The 18059-nt window shown below is 30.4% G+C and overlaps 1 protein-coding gene and 1 long non-coding RNA gene across 2 annotated transcripts; one reads left to right on the plus strand and one right to left on the minus strand.

Moving 5' to 3' along the window:
* Nucleotides 1-5184: 5184 nt before the first annotated feature.
* On the minus strand, nucleotides 5185-7058 carry LOC107940574 (uncharacterized). The gene is made up of 4 exons (XR_005927619.1): nucleotides 6117-7058; nucleotides 5750-5880; nucleotides 5548-5660; nucleotides 5185-5430 (listed from the first exon to the last, which is right to left on the minus strand). It is a non-coding gene; the product is annotated as an uncharacterized lncRNA (long non-coding RNA).
* Nucleotides 7059-9861: 2803 nt separating this feature from the next.
* LOC107939245 (protein NRT1/ PTR FAMILY 5.4) lies at nucleotides 9862-13829 on the plus strand. The gene is made up of 5 exons (XM_016872544.2): nucleotides 9862-10025; nucleotides 10103-10320; nucleotides 10411-10662; nucleotides 10780-11042; nucleotides 12748-13829. Exons 1-5 carry the CDS (start codon nucleotides 9908-9910, stop codon nucleotides 13631-13633), a joined length of 1737 nt encoding a protein of 578 aa, XP_016728033.1. The 5' UTR covers nucleotides 9862-9907; the 3' UTR covers nucleotides 13634-13829.
* The last annotated feature ends 4230 nt before the right edge of the window (nucleotides 13830-18059 follow it).

Here is an 18059-nt window from a genome sequence, read left to right on the forward strand (position 1 = left end):
TTTTTTAAAAGTGTTTTCCATACTAAATCAACGCTTCAAAAAGAATGTCTTTACAGGATCACCTCGGTGATCGAATGTAACGCCTTCAACTTAGCTAAAACTCCTAAATCAGGTCGGCTTAGTCGGGGGTGTTACATTTTTTCTAATTTTAATCCTATAATGGAAATATGGTTGAAATTCTTTTAAATGTATTTTTACGAAATGTGAAAGTTGTGTATAAGTTTCATAAAATATTTTCCCCTACGGCACCATATAACACCAGCCTGGGAAATTTTATTTTCTTTCATAATTTTTCCTAAAATGACAGCAACCTGAAAAACTTAAAGTAAGAAAAAAAAACAACATTATTCCAAATAAATTCAATTTTAATCTAATTAGCTCTAAAATGTTTATTAAGTGTGTAAAATATGCAATAATTTCCTTTATATTTTAAGCATTAAGCAAATAAATCAAACTAGGAAATAAAAAGGAAATAGCAATGATTATCCAATAAAATGGTTCATCGAATCCAAACTTCCCAATAGAATGAATTTGAAGAAAAAGCAATCCTTGTAGGGTCGAAATATATAACACAAACTTCCCAAAAGTCATAACAAAACATGTTTCATTCCTTGGATGAATATGAATACAATCCAATCTAACAAGGATTTTCCATTAGCTTTTTGTCACTTTCGGGAAACATATTAATCATAAGTAAAGAAAATCTTAACATGTGTGAAAAAATAAATACTTAACTAAATTAATAGGAAAAAGTTTGCATAAGGTTGAAAATAAAAATAAAAGGACTAGAAATATAATTAAATTATTATGAAGGGACTAAATCCGTCAAAAGGACCTTCCATAAAATTTGATTTAATTTTAATGGCTTAAATGATAAAACATTTTACTTGTCCGAAATTTTAATGGTTGAACCAATTAATCCATCAGTTCTCAATTTATTCATTTTGATTGGTTCAACTATTAGATAAAAAAAATAGTTAAATTTTTTTAAAAAAAAATTATGAAACCGCTTTAACTTATTCAATTACAGGTTTTGTCTTAATTTTAGATTTTTATTAGTTTCGCATGGTTTTCGATTCGATTAGTTCAACTCTTTTGTTTAAATTAATATATCGTTCCAATCATGTTCTAATAACACTAATTACATTATTAAATCTTGACGAAATCTAAATTCAGAGATCAAAATCAACATCTGATCCCATTTTGATGTATTGTATCTAACCATTATCCCTTTGATTTTCTAACAAAATTTTTTCTAACAAAATTTGGTCCCACTTTAAAATTTTAAAATTTAAAACAAAGACTTTGAAGAGAGATATATAACCCCACTAAATAAAAGCAGAGAAAGAAAAACATGTTGTCAAGATAATCTCTAATCACTTGAATTAGAAGTCCAATATTATATTTACAGACCACATACCTGTTGACAAAAATAAGAATGTTGAAGATTAAAATACTAAACGATGGGAATATTAATATAAAATTCCACTATCTTCAATCTGATAAACCATCCACTACAACATTTTTGGATTTTCATAACGTTTACGTGGCATTGTTTCACTTAAGAAAGCTGTCAGGTATGGGGCATCATGCTCCATTTCAAAACATATTTAAAATTTGAAGTTTGGATTTCTTTTCATTAAATTTTGTAGAGTATCTAAATTATAACAATGAAATGCATATAAAATTAGTTGCAATTCAACCGATTGAGTTTTAGCTCAATTGGTATAGGTATGTTTCCAATACAAGAAGATATGGGTTTGAATGTGTTGAAGCGCATTATCCTCTTACTTATGAGTTGGGAAGGAGATATGAATAGTTCTAGGTATCGTATTAAAAAGAGCATATATGATCAGAACCTATAATTTTACACTATTATAAAATGCTTTAAAAGTGACAAACAAAACCCGTCACAAGATGCTATACATTCGTCACTATTGAAATTTAGTAACAGAGTTTGTGACGGATTTTTGTTGATGATACCCCACACTAATAAGGTTTGTCACAAATTTTACATATTCTGTCACTAAATTTGTGCGCAAATTTTTTCATTTCTATCACAACTAATTGTTAAATTGGGCGGCTACTTGTCACAATATAAATAGTCACTAATATTTTATTTTTGCAAATAAATTCTATCACAATTTAATTTCGGTCCTAAAATTATGTCACAAATTTTTTGTTACTATTGTCATAATTAAAATTTTCCAATATATTAATTTGACAAAAATTGCGTCACAGATTTTTTCTCGTATAAGTTCTCTTTCCTTTTCCATTATAGATTCTTTCTTAATCAGTCACAATGTTTATAAATATATCACTAGAATAACCATACTATATTATCTCATTGCCCCCACAAATTTTAAATTTCATCTCATCCTATCACAAATCAATCCACTACAAATAACAATCAAATACCAACTACAACCACAACCAAATATCAAACATAACCAATCAAATTTTATCATAAACTAATATATTGAACTATATAACTATTAATTTATAAAACAAAGATCATCAAGTACTAAAATATGCTTAGTAATTCTAACCATCAAATATGTAGTACATAATTCATATGTTAAATATAATATGCAAAATAGTCCTAAGTGATTATAAATAGTACTTATAACATAAATACCAATTAATATAAGCATTAAAAAGTTTGATAATGTTCAATAAAATGTACTCCTAAATCAAGCATCACCATTGGCATCTCGGTTGAGTTTATCCTCAAGACCTATTAATACAAGAGGCCCAACCCAATTCAAGGTCTGTGATAGAGATAGACTTAGTTTCTCTCAAGGTCCAATCACGAGATCCAAATCAAAGAAGTTGAAGTCAAAACTCAACTTATTCATTCAAGACTTTATCATAAAGAAATTTTAAGAAGAAAAGTTGAATATTCAAGATGATGGACTTTGGAGTTCAATGCGGAATGAGGATTAATTGGACGAGTCCAAGTTCATTCATTAACTTAAAATCTCAATCCATGATGACAAGCCCATGTGGAAGATGTTAACAAACTCAGGCGTTACACTTCAAGGAGCCCAATCAAGCCTCATGCCTAGCATGTGTTATAATTAGTTGACTTGTAGTGCATTTTTAAAAGGGATCCAAGCATTTCTGGTTCAATATGTCCTAATGTCAATCGAAGATCTATCGCTTAGATTCGCAATGCACTTTGATCACTTGATTTTGAGTCCGGGAGATCAAGTTATGACCATTTTAGTAAAGACTGCACAAGTATAATTTCTGGACAAGATTATTACAGGAAATTATGAGTTTCGGGCTTTAATTCTAGTTTATATCATATTGGGCTTGATTTTTAAGTTTAATTTCTATTATATATGAGCCCAATGTTGTATTTATTATGTTTTATTGTAACCTCCCTCGTCTGACCCAATCGCCGGGTTCAAGCTGTCAGATGCTACATTCGTTGGTGAAGCTACTACAGATAACTCTACATCATACAGTCATACACATTGTCAATTAAGTACAATTTCACATTCATACTATGCAATATATTCATTTTTGGGTCCCACAAGAGTTTACGAAAGCTCTTTTGCTAACCCGAGGTTGAATTAGGACCTATTTGTAAAGTTTTTAAAACCTCGGGTTGACGTCGTGACTTCATAATTCCCTCATCGCGACTATGTAACTTAGTGAGTCACATCGCGATGTCAAACACCTCCACATCGCGACACTACTCACTATCAGACTAAGTTGCGACGTCGAGGATTCATGGTCGTGACATTGCCTCTGTTTTTGGCAAGTTAACACATTTGGTACCTATTCACATGTTTCCAATCACATACTTTCATTTTCCAATTCACCTATACTAAAACCTAGCAAAACATACCAAAACAAGCTTGTAACAATTTGAATTCAACCATTTAACATAACATACAATCTATGTCATTTATTCAAATTCAATTACACCATTTACTTACTTAACTATGTCAACTTTTCTTATCTTAGATCATTTATACCATTTCCAATCATACATCAACTTAACTATCTTATTTACTTCATTTTGTAATCTTTCACATGCCAAAACATATAAGTATATATCATCACTCATACTAGCAAGAAACATGATCAATACTATACATTTCCCAAGTCATAAGGAAATCATATTACTCAAGATTAACCATACCGCAATTTCCATATACCCAACTATCCAAAAATGAGCATTAACACACTAAGGGCACGTTTGGTTCGCTGTATTGGATTAGAGGTGTATTGGATTAGAGGTGTAATGGATTAGAGGTGTATTGGAATAGAGGTGTAATAGCAAATCAACTGTTTGGTTGAATGTAATGGAATAGAGGCGTAATAGTAATCTTGTGTTTGGTTGAATGGAATAGAGGTGTAATAGCATAATGGAAAAAACTAAAATGACTAGAATACCCTTAGCATAAATTTGTTTTGGTAAATGATTATTGTTATTGTTATTTAAATTTTAATAAGATTATTAATATCAATAATAAATAATTTAATCATATTTAAACATAATTATTATTAAATATATTATAATTAAAATATATAATTTAATAAAATTCTTAATAATCAATATTCTTATATGAATTTACTCAAATCATAATATATGATACTATAAAATATAAATTAACATAATTATTATTAAATATATTATAATTAAAATATATAATTTAATAAAATTCTTAATAATCAATATTCTTATATGAATTTACTCAAATCATAATATATGATACTATAATTTACTCAAATTCTTATATGAATTTAATAAAATATCATTTGAAATAATTAATATTAAAATTAACATGTAACTGTTTGTTACTCATTCTTTGTTTCTTATTCTTTTTGTTTTGATCATGTATCAATCATTTAAACCAAATGCTTGGTTGTATTGGACAGTGTTTTATTACTTTATAAATGCATGATTTTATATACACAAATACATATGTATAGGAAAATTATCTGAATGAATGGTTAATATTTATTATCAGCAAAACTTAGTATATACACACATAAATTAAGGTAAGATAATTAACTCGATATCTAGCTTGAGCAGCTCGAGTTTGTCTAAACAATACATCAAAACTTTTTATTTTGAAGCTTATAAACTTAAACAGCTTAAGTGTCTTATTTTTCATTATGCTATAAAGGGAATATAAATAAATACCAGAATTTTGATACGAAAAATTGCAGCAAGCAAAGCAATATCCTGCTATTAAACTCACTATAAAATATGTAATATAGCAAACAAAGATCTCTCAACTGATCTTTAATCTTTTTAATCATTTGTAAATAAAAGAAAAAATTACAAAAAAGAACAACCTGCAGAATGTTTGATGACAAAAACTAACAAAAATCCATGATTCAATATCAAATTCAAGATGCATTCTCCTTTTTCAGCTTAGCAAGTTCTTGCTTGATGACTCCAGACCTCTGCAAAACCGTATTACAGCTCGTCAAGCTTCGATTGAAGTTTTGAGGAAGTGCTTTCAAGAAAAGAACTCTGGTATAAAACGGGTAGACACAATAGGGGGTGTATCGGAAACTGACCTTGATCTTAGCCAACATAAGCTTGAACCTATCTAAGTCGTTGAGAGATGCTCTTCTCTTCTGGACAATCAACTTTCTACCCCACGAGCTACTTTCCCATTTGTTCTTAACATCTGTAAGTTAACATAAGAGTGATAAGAAAGAAAACATATCTTCAAGAAATAACATTACAAATGCTGGTGAAAGCTGTCGTCGTCCTTACCAGCCTTCTCCATAGCTTCGATCAACCCATTTGTTCTTGGGAACACGTGGAATGTCAATTGTGATATCTGTCAATGTAAGCCTCTTGAAGTTCATTTGGCCTCTTACCATATCCGGGGCATCAACAAGTGCCTGCCACATTAAAAATAGTCACTTCTTACACGCACATCTCCAAATAACACCTATAGGACTTCAACTAGACTAGTTGGCTGATAAAGGAACATTGATAATTGAGCAGACCATAATCCAAAGACTAAAACCAGCAAGATGGGTTAGTAGAAAAATTATGCAGCCAAAATCTAATGGTCACATTAAAGACATGTTTAAACCCTTCATATGACATGTGATAAAGGAAAGGGCTTTCTTACATGACCACAGGTAAGTTTGCAGGCAATTGCATGACTTGCTTCATGCAAGAATACTGTAATGAGCTTAAAAGGCAGCAACATCACTGTTCTCCATATCTACAACAATCAGGGGGAAACATTAGGTCAATCCATTTAAGCAAACAGAGGCAACCAGTTCAAATTCCAAAGAATGCTGTATCTTTTAACAGAAATTCAACTGCAGTGAATCCCCCTAGAAAACTCCTAAAACCTTGGCATCCTCATCCTTATGAACAACTTATGAAAATTGTTGTAAATGCCATAGCATTTATGAGTTCCTTATGAACAGATTTACAACAAGTATTACAAAAGTAAATCACAAATGCTCCAAGAAAAGAACCCAATTTCCTTCAACGTGCAAACCAAGAAACTATTTAAACTGAATCTATTTCGTAATTCAAATTACCATCAATTTTCTTGGAAGTAAGTGAATGCAAATGCATGCAGGAGATAATATCAATGGAGAAGCAGATCGAAGAAACATTCTAAAACAGAGGATTAATTTGCTTCCCTCGATTGAACTCCCTCAAATTGAAAGATCTTCAGAAACTCATTGGATTTTTCCATGAAGATTATACTGTTGACTTCCCAGCCTTAAAGATTCTTGAGATAGAAAACAGTCCAGACTTGAAGGCATTCATCCATAAATCTATCGACAAATATAACCCTACTGGTGGAGTTTTGTTCAACGAAAAGGTACTGCTTTTAACGCAGTGAATTGTACCTTATTTCCATTTCTCTTGTTATAATTAACTCTTCTAATCATTTCTTCCACAGACATGAATACTGACATCAACTATATTACTTCTGTTAAATTCACCATCTCTAAACAACATAAATTCAAGGATTAACTAAACATAACAATAAAAAGAATTCAAAACCCCAAAAAGAACAAATCTTGCAGAGACCCAAAATTAAAAAAAAATAAAACATGATTACATATGGCTTGTAAATTGAAGGTTTAGTTAACCTGTAATGAATATGGATTTCCTTTGAAATAGATTGAAGCCTTGAGTGGAGCCTGGAAAGAAGCAGAAATGGCGATAACTAGGCGCAGGCAAGGCAACCAAGAAGAGGAATAAATTAGGAGGAATGGAAAGCTTAAAAACCCAAAACACTAACCTGTAAATGACCAAATCCGGGCACAGTGCGATGAAGAAGAAGCTGTAATCAGAAAAGGGGAAACCGATTACATGCAGAATCAGCAGAGTGAAACAAATCTGGAGGGGATTAACTTGCCAACAACGAATTCGGCAGAGGCTAGAAGGAACAGAAGAGAAACGGGGAAGCAGATGGGAGGGTATAACAGGGATGGTAAACCTATGCGGAGCCTAATCTGAGCAAATGGGGTGTATTAGAAATCGGTGGATTTCACCGATTAAGTTAGTCGCGTATTACAGCCGTAATAGAAAAACCACGAACCAAACAATGGCATAGAAGCGTCTTAAGTAGGCCCCACCGATTAGGGGTGTATTGGCTATGCCAATACACCCAACCAAACATGCCGTAAGGTGCCCCTATATACATGCCACATTTAGACACAAAGAGCCAATACACCCAACCAAACATGCCGTAAGGTGCCCCTATATACATGCCACATTTAGACACAAAGAGTGCAATTCTACCATCTTTTGATAGTGTGTGCTTCACAATGATCCGACTCGATAAGTTTCGCAAAATAACAATCTACAAAGAAAGGAAACAATTAAAGTAAACCTTGAGAAGACATAATAAGTATAAATTTTATAAAAATAATAAAAATGATATTTTCAATCATGGACAGCTCACTTTATCTGTTTTCTTTTAATAAATTTGCTTATTTAATTAATATAATTTGAAACGCCAATTTATTGTTATAGTCGGTCCACATGTCAAAGTGCATGTGTGAAAAAAATTAAATGAACCGAGTGTTTCATGTGAAGCAAACTGAACTACTAGTTGGTCCACATGTCAAGTACCATCCATAGTTTTGCGTAAAGCAATTTGAGAGGTAAGTTTTAGGGCATTGAGTAAAATCTAAGCTAAATGAACCATTCAATTTTTATTTGGTTATTTAGAATAAAATAAAATATTGTTGTTGATTTATTTAATGAATTCAACTTGAATATAGAAATATAGGTTTAATTCATTAATATTTCTAAATTAATTAATTTATGAATAGCTTGAAACTTATTTAATAATTTGTCTAAATCTAATTAAAAACTTGTTTGTTGTTGGATTATAATGAATTAGTAATACTTTTATTTTTACTTTCATAATATAATAATAATGTTTATGTTTAGTTATATTTAAAACTAAAAATATATGTTTCGATTTGAATAGAATGCTGATTAAAACTCTTATCAGACATTCTGTTTAGTACGAGTTTGAACCATGTTATCTCATCCCCTATCCCAAATCTTGTATAAAAAATTAAAAAAAATATATTTATTTGTTATTTATATTTATTGTCCTTAAATAAATTTTTAATTATTCAAATATATGTTTGATTATATATTCATAAATATGTTTACTTAATTTTTACAAATAAATTTATTAAATTTAGATGAAAAAAATCAAAATAACTTCAAAGTAAATTTAAAATATCTAACATTTAGATCGTTAAATATATATTACAAATACAATAATTTGGATCGATATAATAGAGACATGAGATCAATAAAAAATTTACATGTGTCACAAATAAAATATTAATAAATTCAACAATCAAATTGTTAAAATATTTATCATACAAAAAGTTTAAAAAGTGTGTAAAACTAATTTAATTTTATAGTTATGTAAGTGAATCCCTCCCATATATATCATATATATTACGTAATAACACATTTCTCGTTAAATAGGTGTGTAGAAAAGTTGATTTCCAGAATAATTATTTTTTGGGTGCTTCAACACTCAAAATGTGTGAAGTTTCTTATTGGTGTAGAATAGCAATTGCAAAATTCATTATCCAATCATTTGTTGACGATAAAGTCATATTAATAGAATCTCGATATCCCTAGGTGTTGAGATCCTTCTGAATGCTTTCTAAGTCCCTTTAGGAATAGTATACTTTGCTATTTGATCCTTTGCGTGTTTAATTTATTCCATTTTGTGTCAAGTTACTTGATATTCTTCCTCTTTCCTATAAATTTTGCTGATTCAGAAACTCGACATTTACATGTGTTAAGATTCTATTACTTTATGGTGAATTACAAGAAGAGGGCAAAGCCTTGACAACAACGCGAATAGTGCGACTTGAACTCAAGCTACACTTAAGACAATAAATACCCTGACCATCATGCCAACACATAAAATTCAATATAAAATATATTATTTTAATTGCAATTAAAATACACATAGGTAATCATTAAATGCAAATATATTTATTTGTTTAATAAATAACTGGTGACCCATAATTATAAAAAAATCTTACTATATTGTAATTAAAGATACCCTGACAAAGTGGGACAATACAGCATATTTAAAGAAAATAAATAAAATGGAGTTAAATGCCCAAATAGATCCGTCGACTAAAGCCAGATTATTCATTAATTTCTTGTCTCAGCCTAGGTGATTTATAATTTTTATAATTTTTATTAATTTTATATAAAAATAAAAATATTAGTATAATTTGTATTTATTTTTAAAAAATAAATTTTTTAATTAAATTGACACCAACACGTAAATATAGTATATGAAATAATTAAATTGGGTGTTTGACATGTATAAATTGGAGCAAAGCATCCAAGGGTATCCCAACGTTATCATTTGTTTTCACCTGCCCAAATTCCAACATGGATGCCCCAGTTACTCCAGTCGCCATTGACAATGACCATCAAAATCCCAGCAAGCTCCTCCCTTCTCAGAAAAACACCTCCAAAGGTGGTTGGAACGCCGCCATTTTTGTCATCTGTAAACCCATCCCCATCTCTCTTTTCAATTTTGGGTTTCTTCTCTTGTATGTATTTTAACCCCTTTTGATGATGCAGTTGTTGAGATGGCAGAGCGTTTTGCTTTCTATGGTTTGGCCGGCAACCTCATCACTTATCTCACCAACAACCTCGGTCAGCCGGTGGCCGCCGCCGCTAAGAACGTCAATACTTGGGTTGGCGTTTCCGCCATCTTCCCTTTACTCGGAGCTTTCGTCGCCGATTCATATCTCGGCCGCTTCAAGACCATCCTTGCTTCCTCTTCCATCTACTTCCTGGTAAATTAAAAGACGTTACTGATGAAACCCAGACTTTATATCGCATATTTTAGTTGCTTGCTTAAATTAATAATATTGAAATGTTTACAGGGAATGGTGTTATTGAGCTTATCAGTCTCGGTAATTCCTACGCATTCTCGAAAACCGGTGTTTTTCACAGCACTTTACATATTAGCCATAGGTGAAGGTGGCCATAAACCGTGCGTTCAAACCTTCGCCGCCGATCAGTTCGACGAAACCAACCCAGAAGAGAAGGCAGCTAAAAGCTCATTTTTCAACTGGTGGTATCTAGGGATCGTAACCGGTGCCTCCGTCGCCATTGTCGTCGTCATCTACCTCCAGGTAAAATAAAAACGTTTCCACTAATTATACTCAAAAGTCAAAAATTGTGCGGTGAACTAGCGTTACTTTCCTTTTCATTTAGAAAATATATATAAAGTGATGGGAATTGACGTGTAGGATAATGTTAGTTGGGCGGCGGGGTTTGGAGTGTTAGCAGGGTCGTTGGCGGTGGCATTGGCGTTGTTTCTAATAGGAATGAAGAAGTATAGAAAGCAGCGCCCGACGGGAAGTCCGTTCACCAGGGTGGCTCAGGTCTTCGTCGCGGCGGCTAGGAAGTGGCGGTTGACTGAGTCGCACGGTAGCAGGGGCATATGTTGTGAGGATGATAGGGTCCGAGGTCAAACCATGGGCCCCAAATTGGTCCGTACAAATCAATTTAGGTAACTCCCGCATACTTCGAAAGAAAAGTGTTTTTTTTTTTTTAAATCATACAATTTTTGGCATTTTTATGGTAAATATGTGAAGAAAATCAAATTTTAATAAGTAACCCAATTATTTTATTTTATAAAACACCATTTAATCACAGAAGTACAAAATTGTACCTTCTTGATTTTGAGTCCACTAAGGGTATGGATTATTTTGATTGATTGAATTTATTTTTAATATCAATTGATTTTTTTAAATTCAATTCACTAATTTTTTTTTTAAATTTTGTTTTGAACCCTCAAATTAATTTAGAGGGAAAATTAGATAAATTACAAATTAAAATTTTTGGAGTAAATAATAAATGAAAAATGAGATAAAAAAATATGATGTGATTATTTTTTGAAAAGTTAATGATCAAATTTAGCTAAAAAGAATAAAAATTAAATTAACAAAAGATATAAGTATTGACAACGATGGTGGTGAGATTAGATATTGTAATGTGAGATAAAAAAATTTTAAACACACCACACTAAATATAAACATCCATTTAAAAGAACCCTAAGTCTTGAAGCGGGACATAAGAATTTAATAGTCAAAGGGTTTGGAATGTGTACTTTTATTTATTAATATAATTTACTTACAAGCCTTATCAAATAAGCCACTTAGAGATAATTTAATATATCAAATAATGTAATATCTAATAAAACAAGGAATTAAAAGTTGATTTTATTAAGTTAATTAATTAATAAAGGCAAAGGAATCTATGTATAATTATATCAATGAGATAAAATCACCACTTTCATTTAAATAATATAAAATATATTTCTTTAGGTTTACCCCTTTTTTTTAATTAGTTAATAATTTTCCAGCCAATTTCCAAGTCTTGATTGATGTTCACACCATTAGAATAAGATCCTATTCTCTTGCTAAATTAATTCCATCTCATCTGTTTATACAGAGTTTTTTAACTATTAAATTGAAAGGATTTGCATCAACATGAACAATGCAATAACTTAATCAATTGGAATTAAATTAGTACATAATCTAAAATATTTTACCTATAAACACCTTTCAAATAATTTATTTAATGAAACTGTGATTTCACGTCATCCTTATCTATTTTTAATAGGAAAATGGAAAAATTTTCAACTTTTTCCTCATCAAAAAATTCAAATTCAACTAAAAATACTAAAAATCAAGAGAAACAATTTGATTTATCATTTTCCTATTGTAAATGGATAAAGATGACGTGGAATCACAGTTTTATACAATCCCTTCTCTTCATTTAAAAAAAATAAAATATTCAAATTATCATGTGTATCTTTTATTCAATACTATTCAAAATAATATAAAATATTATACTAATAAGATTAAAACTTTAAAAAATAATTAAAACCACTATTTATTTTTATCAAACAACATGATTGTATTCCGTACTTATATTTACTAATTTACCAAATAATTTTCTAATATAAATTCAGCACTTATAAAATTTAACACAAAAATTTAGTATTTAATTTTTCTACACTTAAAATTTTAATTTATCAAATACAGAATTACACTGTAAAAGGATAAACTAATGTTTACTATTTATATATTTTCATTCAATTAATAGCGAAAAGATCATTAAAAATGAATTTTATTATTATTTTCATTTAGAATTTAATTATATTTCAATTTAAGAAAATGATGATTACTAATATTAGATTGGAAATGCAGATTTTTAGACAAGGCAATGATGATTGACAATGATGATGCGATGAGGAAATCCAGGAATCCATGGAAGCTTTGTTCATTGAACCAAGTGGAAGAAGTTAAGCTTCTACTTCGACTCATCCCCATTTGGGTCAGTTGCTTAATGTTTTGTGCAGTGATAACTCAATTACACACATTTTTCACCAAGCAAGGCAGCACAATGTCCAGATCCCTCGGCCCCAATTTCAAAGTCCCTCCCGCGGCACTCCAAAGCCTAGTAGGCCTCACCATCCTCATCGCGGTCCCAGTTTATGATTGTGTTTTCGTCCCTATAGCCCGAAAGCTAACCAAAAACCCCACAGGAATAACTATGCTACAAAGAATCGGTATCGGTTTATTTGTATCCATACTTAACATGGTCGTTGCAGGCATTGTCGAGACTGCTAGAGTGAACACCGCTAGAAAACACGGCCTAATTGACACCCCGAAAGCAGTGATCCCCATGAGCATATGGTGGTTACTTCCGCAATATGTACTCACTGGGATCGGAGACGTGTTCACCATCATCGGATTACAAGAACTGTTCTACGATCAAATGCCGGAAGAAATGAGAAGCATTGGAGCAGCAGCTTATATAAGTATAGTGGGAATTGGGAGCTTTGTAAACACTGGAATCATCTCAGTGGTTCAAATGATCAGTTCAAAGCATGGAAAGGAATGGTTGGGAGATAATCTGAACCGTTCAAATCTTAATTACTTCTATTGGGTATTGGCAGGGCTGAGTGCTATTAATCTATGTGTCTATATGTGGATTTCTAGTGCCTTTGAGTACAAAAAGGTTGAAGGATATGATGAAATAAGTGAAGGAAAAGAGTTGGAAATGGAAGGGTATTCGGATGTTAGAGTATAAATTACATGATATCCAGATATACAATATATGCAAATACTCACTAGTTTACATCTTAGATGTACCAACTAGGAATTGGAAGTAAGAATCTCAAATTAAAGTTTAAATGCAAAACTAATTAGGGCTTTTTTCTTTTCTTTTTTTTTAATACTTTTAGGTCCTTTAATTTTAAGTGAAATAGATGAAGAATTATGCATGTAATTTCTCATTTTTTATATACTAGTTGTATAAAGTAAACATAGATATGTTAAATTCATGAATATCAAACCTATCATCCTGTTGTTTGTGTTTAAAAGTATCTTGTTGTGTTTATTAATTGATTTAAGATGTATTAAACCTTAATTATTTCCTTGAACCTGTTTAAAAGTATCATCATGTTGGTATGTTTGAGATTGTCGATCATTAAGGATAATTCGTGGAAAATGTATTTTACAAAATTCAGTAAGCACTTCTATTTCACAAATGAACAAGGAGCAAGAATAACAAAATATCACTTAGCTAAAAGAGGGATGAATGTCGATTGGGAAAGAAGGAAGAATGATAGTTGATTTCTTTTTGTCTGTTTTGACAACTTGGCAATGCATGGTATTTATAAGTGCCATGTACTCCTAAATTTAGAATATCTCTATTTTGTCGTTGAAATTTTTATTTTTTATAATGACTATTGTTAATTGACGATCATAAGGCTTAGACATTGAAGGTGTTGGTTTTGTGCCCAATGGAATATTTGCTAACAAGTTTTTTAACCACTCAGTCTCATTACCAATCAATTTTAAAGTAATAAATTCTGACTCCATGATAAATTTTACTATAACAATTTATTTGGTTGATTTTCAAGTAATTGTACCACTTCGAGGGTGAATCCATAACCAATAATAAATTTTATCTCATTTAAATATAAAATCTAGTTAACATCACTATGCCATCTTAGCAGCCCACATCTTTCAAGTATAATTATACCAGCCAATGCTCATGATTTGGGTTGTGTATAATGCCCAATCCACATACAACATATGCTATTTTAGGTTGACTAAGATTCATTAAATGGATTAGAATTCTAATAATATGTACATACTTAGATAACTTTTATATTTCTACAATTTAATTTTAACATCATAAGGAGTACTCACTAGTTTAATATCAAAATATCCAAACTTTTTTAGAAATTTCTCAATATAATATTCTTGTGACAGCATTATGCTATCCCGTTTATTTATGATTTTAGCACCCAATTTGGCATTTGCTTCACCCATATCTTTCAAGTCAAATTTAGGAGCAAGGAAACTTTGTCTCAAGTACTAACTCATAACTAGTACAAAAATAAGCATATCATCAATATACAAGCAAATGACCACACAATATCCATCAACAAGTTTTGTTATACATTTATCTACTTCAACAAAATTATTTACTAATATTTGATCGAATTTCTCGTATCACTGTTTAGGTGTTTGTTTTAAACCATACAAGGATTTGAGAAATTTACACACTTTAGTTTATTAGCCTAAAATGAGACAACCTTTATATTATTCCATATAAATTTCTTTAAAATAAAAATAAAAAATAATTAAATAACTAAATTAAAGTCTAGTTAATTAAATATGTATTGCAATATTAAAATAAAATGTAATTAACTAGATAAAAGTGATCAAATAAAGAAAAGTCAAACATTATTTTAAATAAAATCAAATGTGCTTCACTAGAAACAAGTATATAATATAATTTTTTTAATTCTCAATTATACCTATAATTAATCTATAATTACTTAGCAATATCTTCTCTAGCTTGAGCCATTTCAATTGTTTGTGACATATCAAACGTAATATGTTCATCGTAACCTGAAAAACTTGCTTCTGTCTCATCGAATTCTTGCATGTTTTCTCTTTCACCCTCTTCAAACAATTCATCTTTTTTAGCTTCCAAGAATTTATGCACGGTACAACATGCTTTCGGCTTTCGGTATATAACATTGTTTTCTATGACAATTGGACATATCTCTCAATATGGTAAATCTTTTTTTTTCAAAACTCCAATACTTCGTTCAATCACATTTTCAATAGAAGATTGCCTTATATTAAATAATTCTTCCTTTCCTCTTGGTTAATGCCTACTTATAAAGTCACATTGCATGATATATCTGCCTACAATACTGAAGAAAGTAGTTAGTCAAATTGGTTGTCTAAACATGTGTTCAGACATGAAATAAAATAGTCAACGAAACAAAAATAAAAAATAGAAAAAGTAAGGAGATATTTGCATACAATCATTTGTTAACACAATTCGGAAGCAATCCTACTCTGTGAAACCTCGCTCAGTGAATGATTTTATTCCACAATTGATCCAACCATCTATTGGCTAAACCCAATCTACCATTACGCAAATAAGTAATTGCAACCCTAATAGCCAATCTAGCTTGTTACAACTACTCACCCAAAACTTCATTTACAAATGTTCAATCTTTCACAAAGAATTCCTACTAATCGAAATCAAAATAACACTTCCTTAATCGATGCATCTTTACATGCGTATTGATTACCTCTAAATAGGTATGGCAGCCTATTCAATCAACATAATCCAAGATAAAATCTTCTTCTATAATAAAATCATCAGAATAAATTACCTCCAATCTTATCCAAAAAAAAAAAAGGGTTAATCTCCTTAAAGTCAACCCATAAATTTGCCATAATAATGATAAAGGATAAGCCTAAGCTTTATCCATAAAGCCGAGTCGATCTCACGCTCTTCAAGAACTCCAACTTTGATTATGACTATAAGGCATAATAAAATTAGCCTTAAAAGTCTATTTCCTTATAAAAACATCACATGAAAAATGCCAAGTCAAATAAGCTAACAAATAAAACACTTGGACTGTCCCAACATCGTAACTAATCAGGTGACTGATTAGCCGCCGAGTTGTTAGTGCTGGACAGCCTTTGTCCTAACAAATAAAAATAAGTAAAGAAAAGAAAACTTAAGACCAATCTAGACTATCCACTCAATCCTTTCGCATCACATCTGGCATCGCAACAAAGATTTGTCTCCATTCTGCAGATATGAATTTTTCAACTGCTTTATTATAAGAATGTGAAGAAACATACTCCACTTTTTTCAAAAAGGTCCACGCATATTCCTATAGAATAAGGGTCGAAAACAATACTAATTATAGACGCTTTGTTTTTTTCAGCTTTTGTTTTACCAGTTTCTTCTTTTGCACTCAATATGGATACCCACTTATCCAAGAATGCTTTCATTTTATCCATCTTATCACCCTAGATCACGATCTTCGGAAATTGAATCGATACCGTGTTTTTTTCTTTTACCTTTTTCAAACCCTTCACTATCTGAACTATTGCCGCCGAAGTCAATATGGATAGAACCAAAAAAAGCATCTGTCTTCATTAGAAGATAGTGGATATATATTTAGTGGATAATTGTTGAAGCTTTCTAATTCTAGTCTCCACAACCTTGTTTCTTGAACTTTTTGCAGTCTATTTTTTTTAAGAAATCAGGGCTAAGAGCAAGTGCCACAGATGATGTTTAAGAACACTCAACTTTGCTATTGATGGCATGACATACTTCTCTAAATTTGTCTACTTTGCCTATCCCTATTCTTTCACAAGGCATTCATGCAAAGAAAAGAGTGAGTTTTACTAAGATAGTGACAGCTCTTGAACTTAATCAAAACCAAATTCTAGTGCTTGCATTCTTATGAATCTCTTTGGTAACCAAAAATCAAACAATCAAAGCAAATATTGTGGAAAAATAATCCCATGTTTATAGAATCAGATTTATATATATATATAATTAGATTAATTATTTACCAAGATAGTGGCGCCGCTTGAATGATGAACTTAATTATAATCGAATTGTATTTTTAAAGATGAAAATAAATAAATAAATAAGATTTAAAGGTTATAAAAATAAAAATAAAAATTAAAAAAATTTAAACCAAAATAAATTTAAAGCATAAAATGAAACTTCAAAATATTCTTTATTTTCAACATTTTTCATTTTTCCAAATCAGTTTTTCTAATTCTCTAATTTTTTTCACATATTTTTATTTTCCTTTTCCAAAAATCATTTTCAGAAATTTTCCAGGAAAATCGAAACTAAAATTATTTTCTGAAACCAGACCGACTCTAAGTTCTTGAGATTTAGAAAAGTTTTTTAAATTTCTTTTTAGTGAAAAATACTTAAAATTAAGAAGAAAAATAAAAAGACCAAACCTTTCACCAGACCCCTCAAGTTTACTCAATTATTATAGAGACTTATTTTGAAAAAGGGCTTAGTATTGAAGCTAGCAGCCCAAACATAAACCTTAAATATTTGTGTATATAATAGTCCAAATTTGCAATCCAAAATGTAAGCCTAAAAATAAAATTGATATGAAAGCAATAATAATTATTAGGGTAAACTAGATTGACAATTA

Source organism: Gossypium hirsutum, chromosome A05 (assembly GCF_007990345.1).
Source record: "Gossypium hirsutum isolate 1008001.06 chromosome A05, Gossypium_hirsutum_v2.1, whole genome shotgun sequence".
Lineage (NCBI taxonomy): Eukaryota > Viridiplantae > Streptophyta > Magnoliopsida > Malvales > Malvaceae > Gossypium > Gossypium hirsutum.

Excerpts from the sequence above, each read along its gene's own strand:
- LOC107939245 (XM_016872544.2), top strand. The coding sequence starts at position 9,908 with ATGGATGCCCCAGTTACTCCAGTCGCCATTGACAATGACCATCAAAAT. Across the intron at positions 10,026-10,102 it reads CGCCGCCATTTTTGTCATCT|TTGTTGAGATGGCAGAGCGT; the intron begins GTAAACCCATCC and ends TTGATGATGCAG. Across the intron at positions 10,321-10,410 it reads CCTCTTCCATCTACTTCCTG|GGAATGGTGTTATTGAGCTT; the intron begins GTAAATTAAAAG and ends AAATGTTTACAG.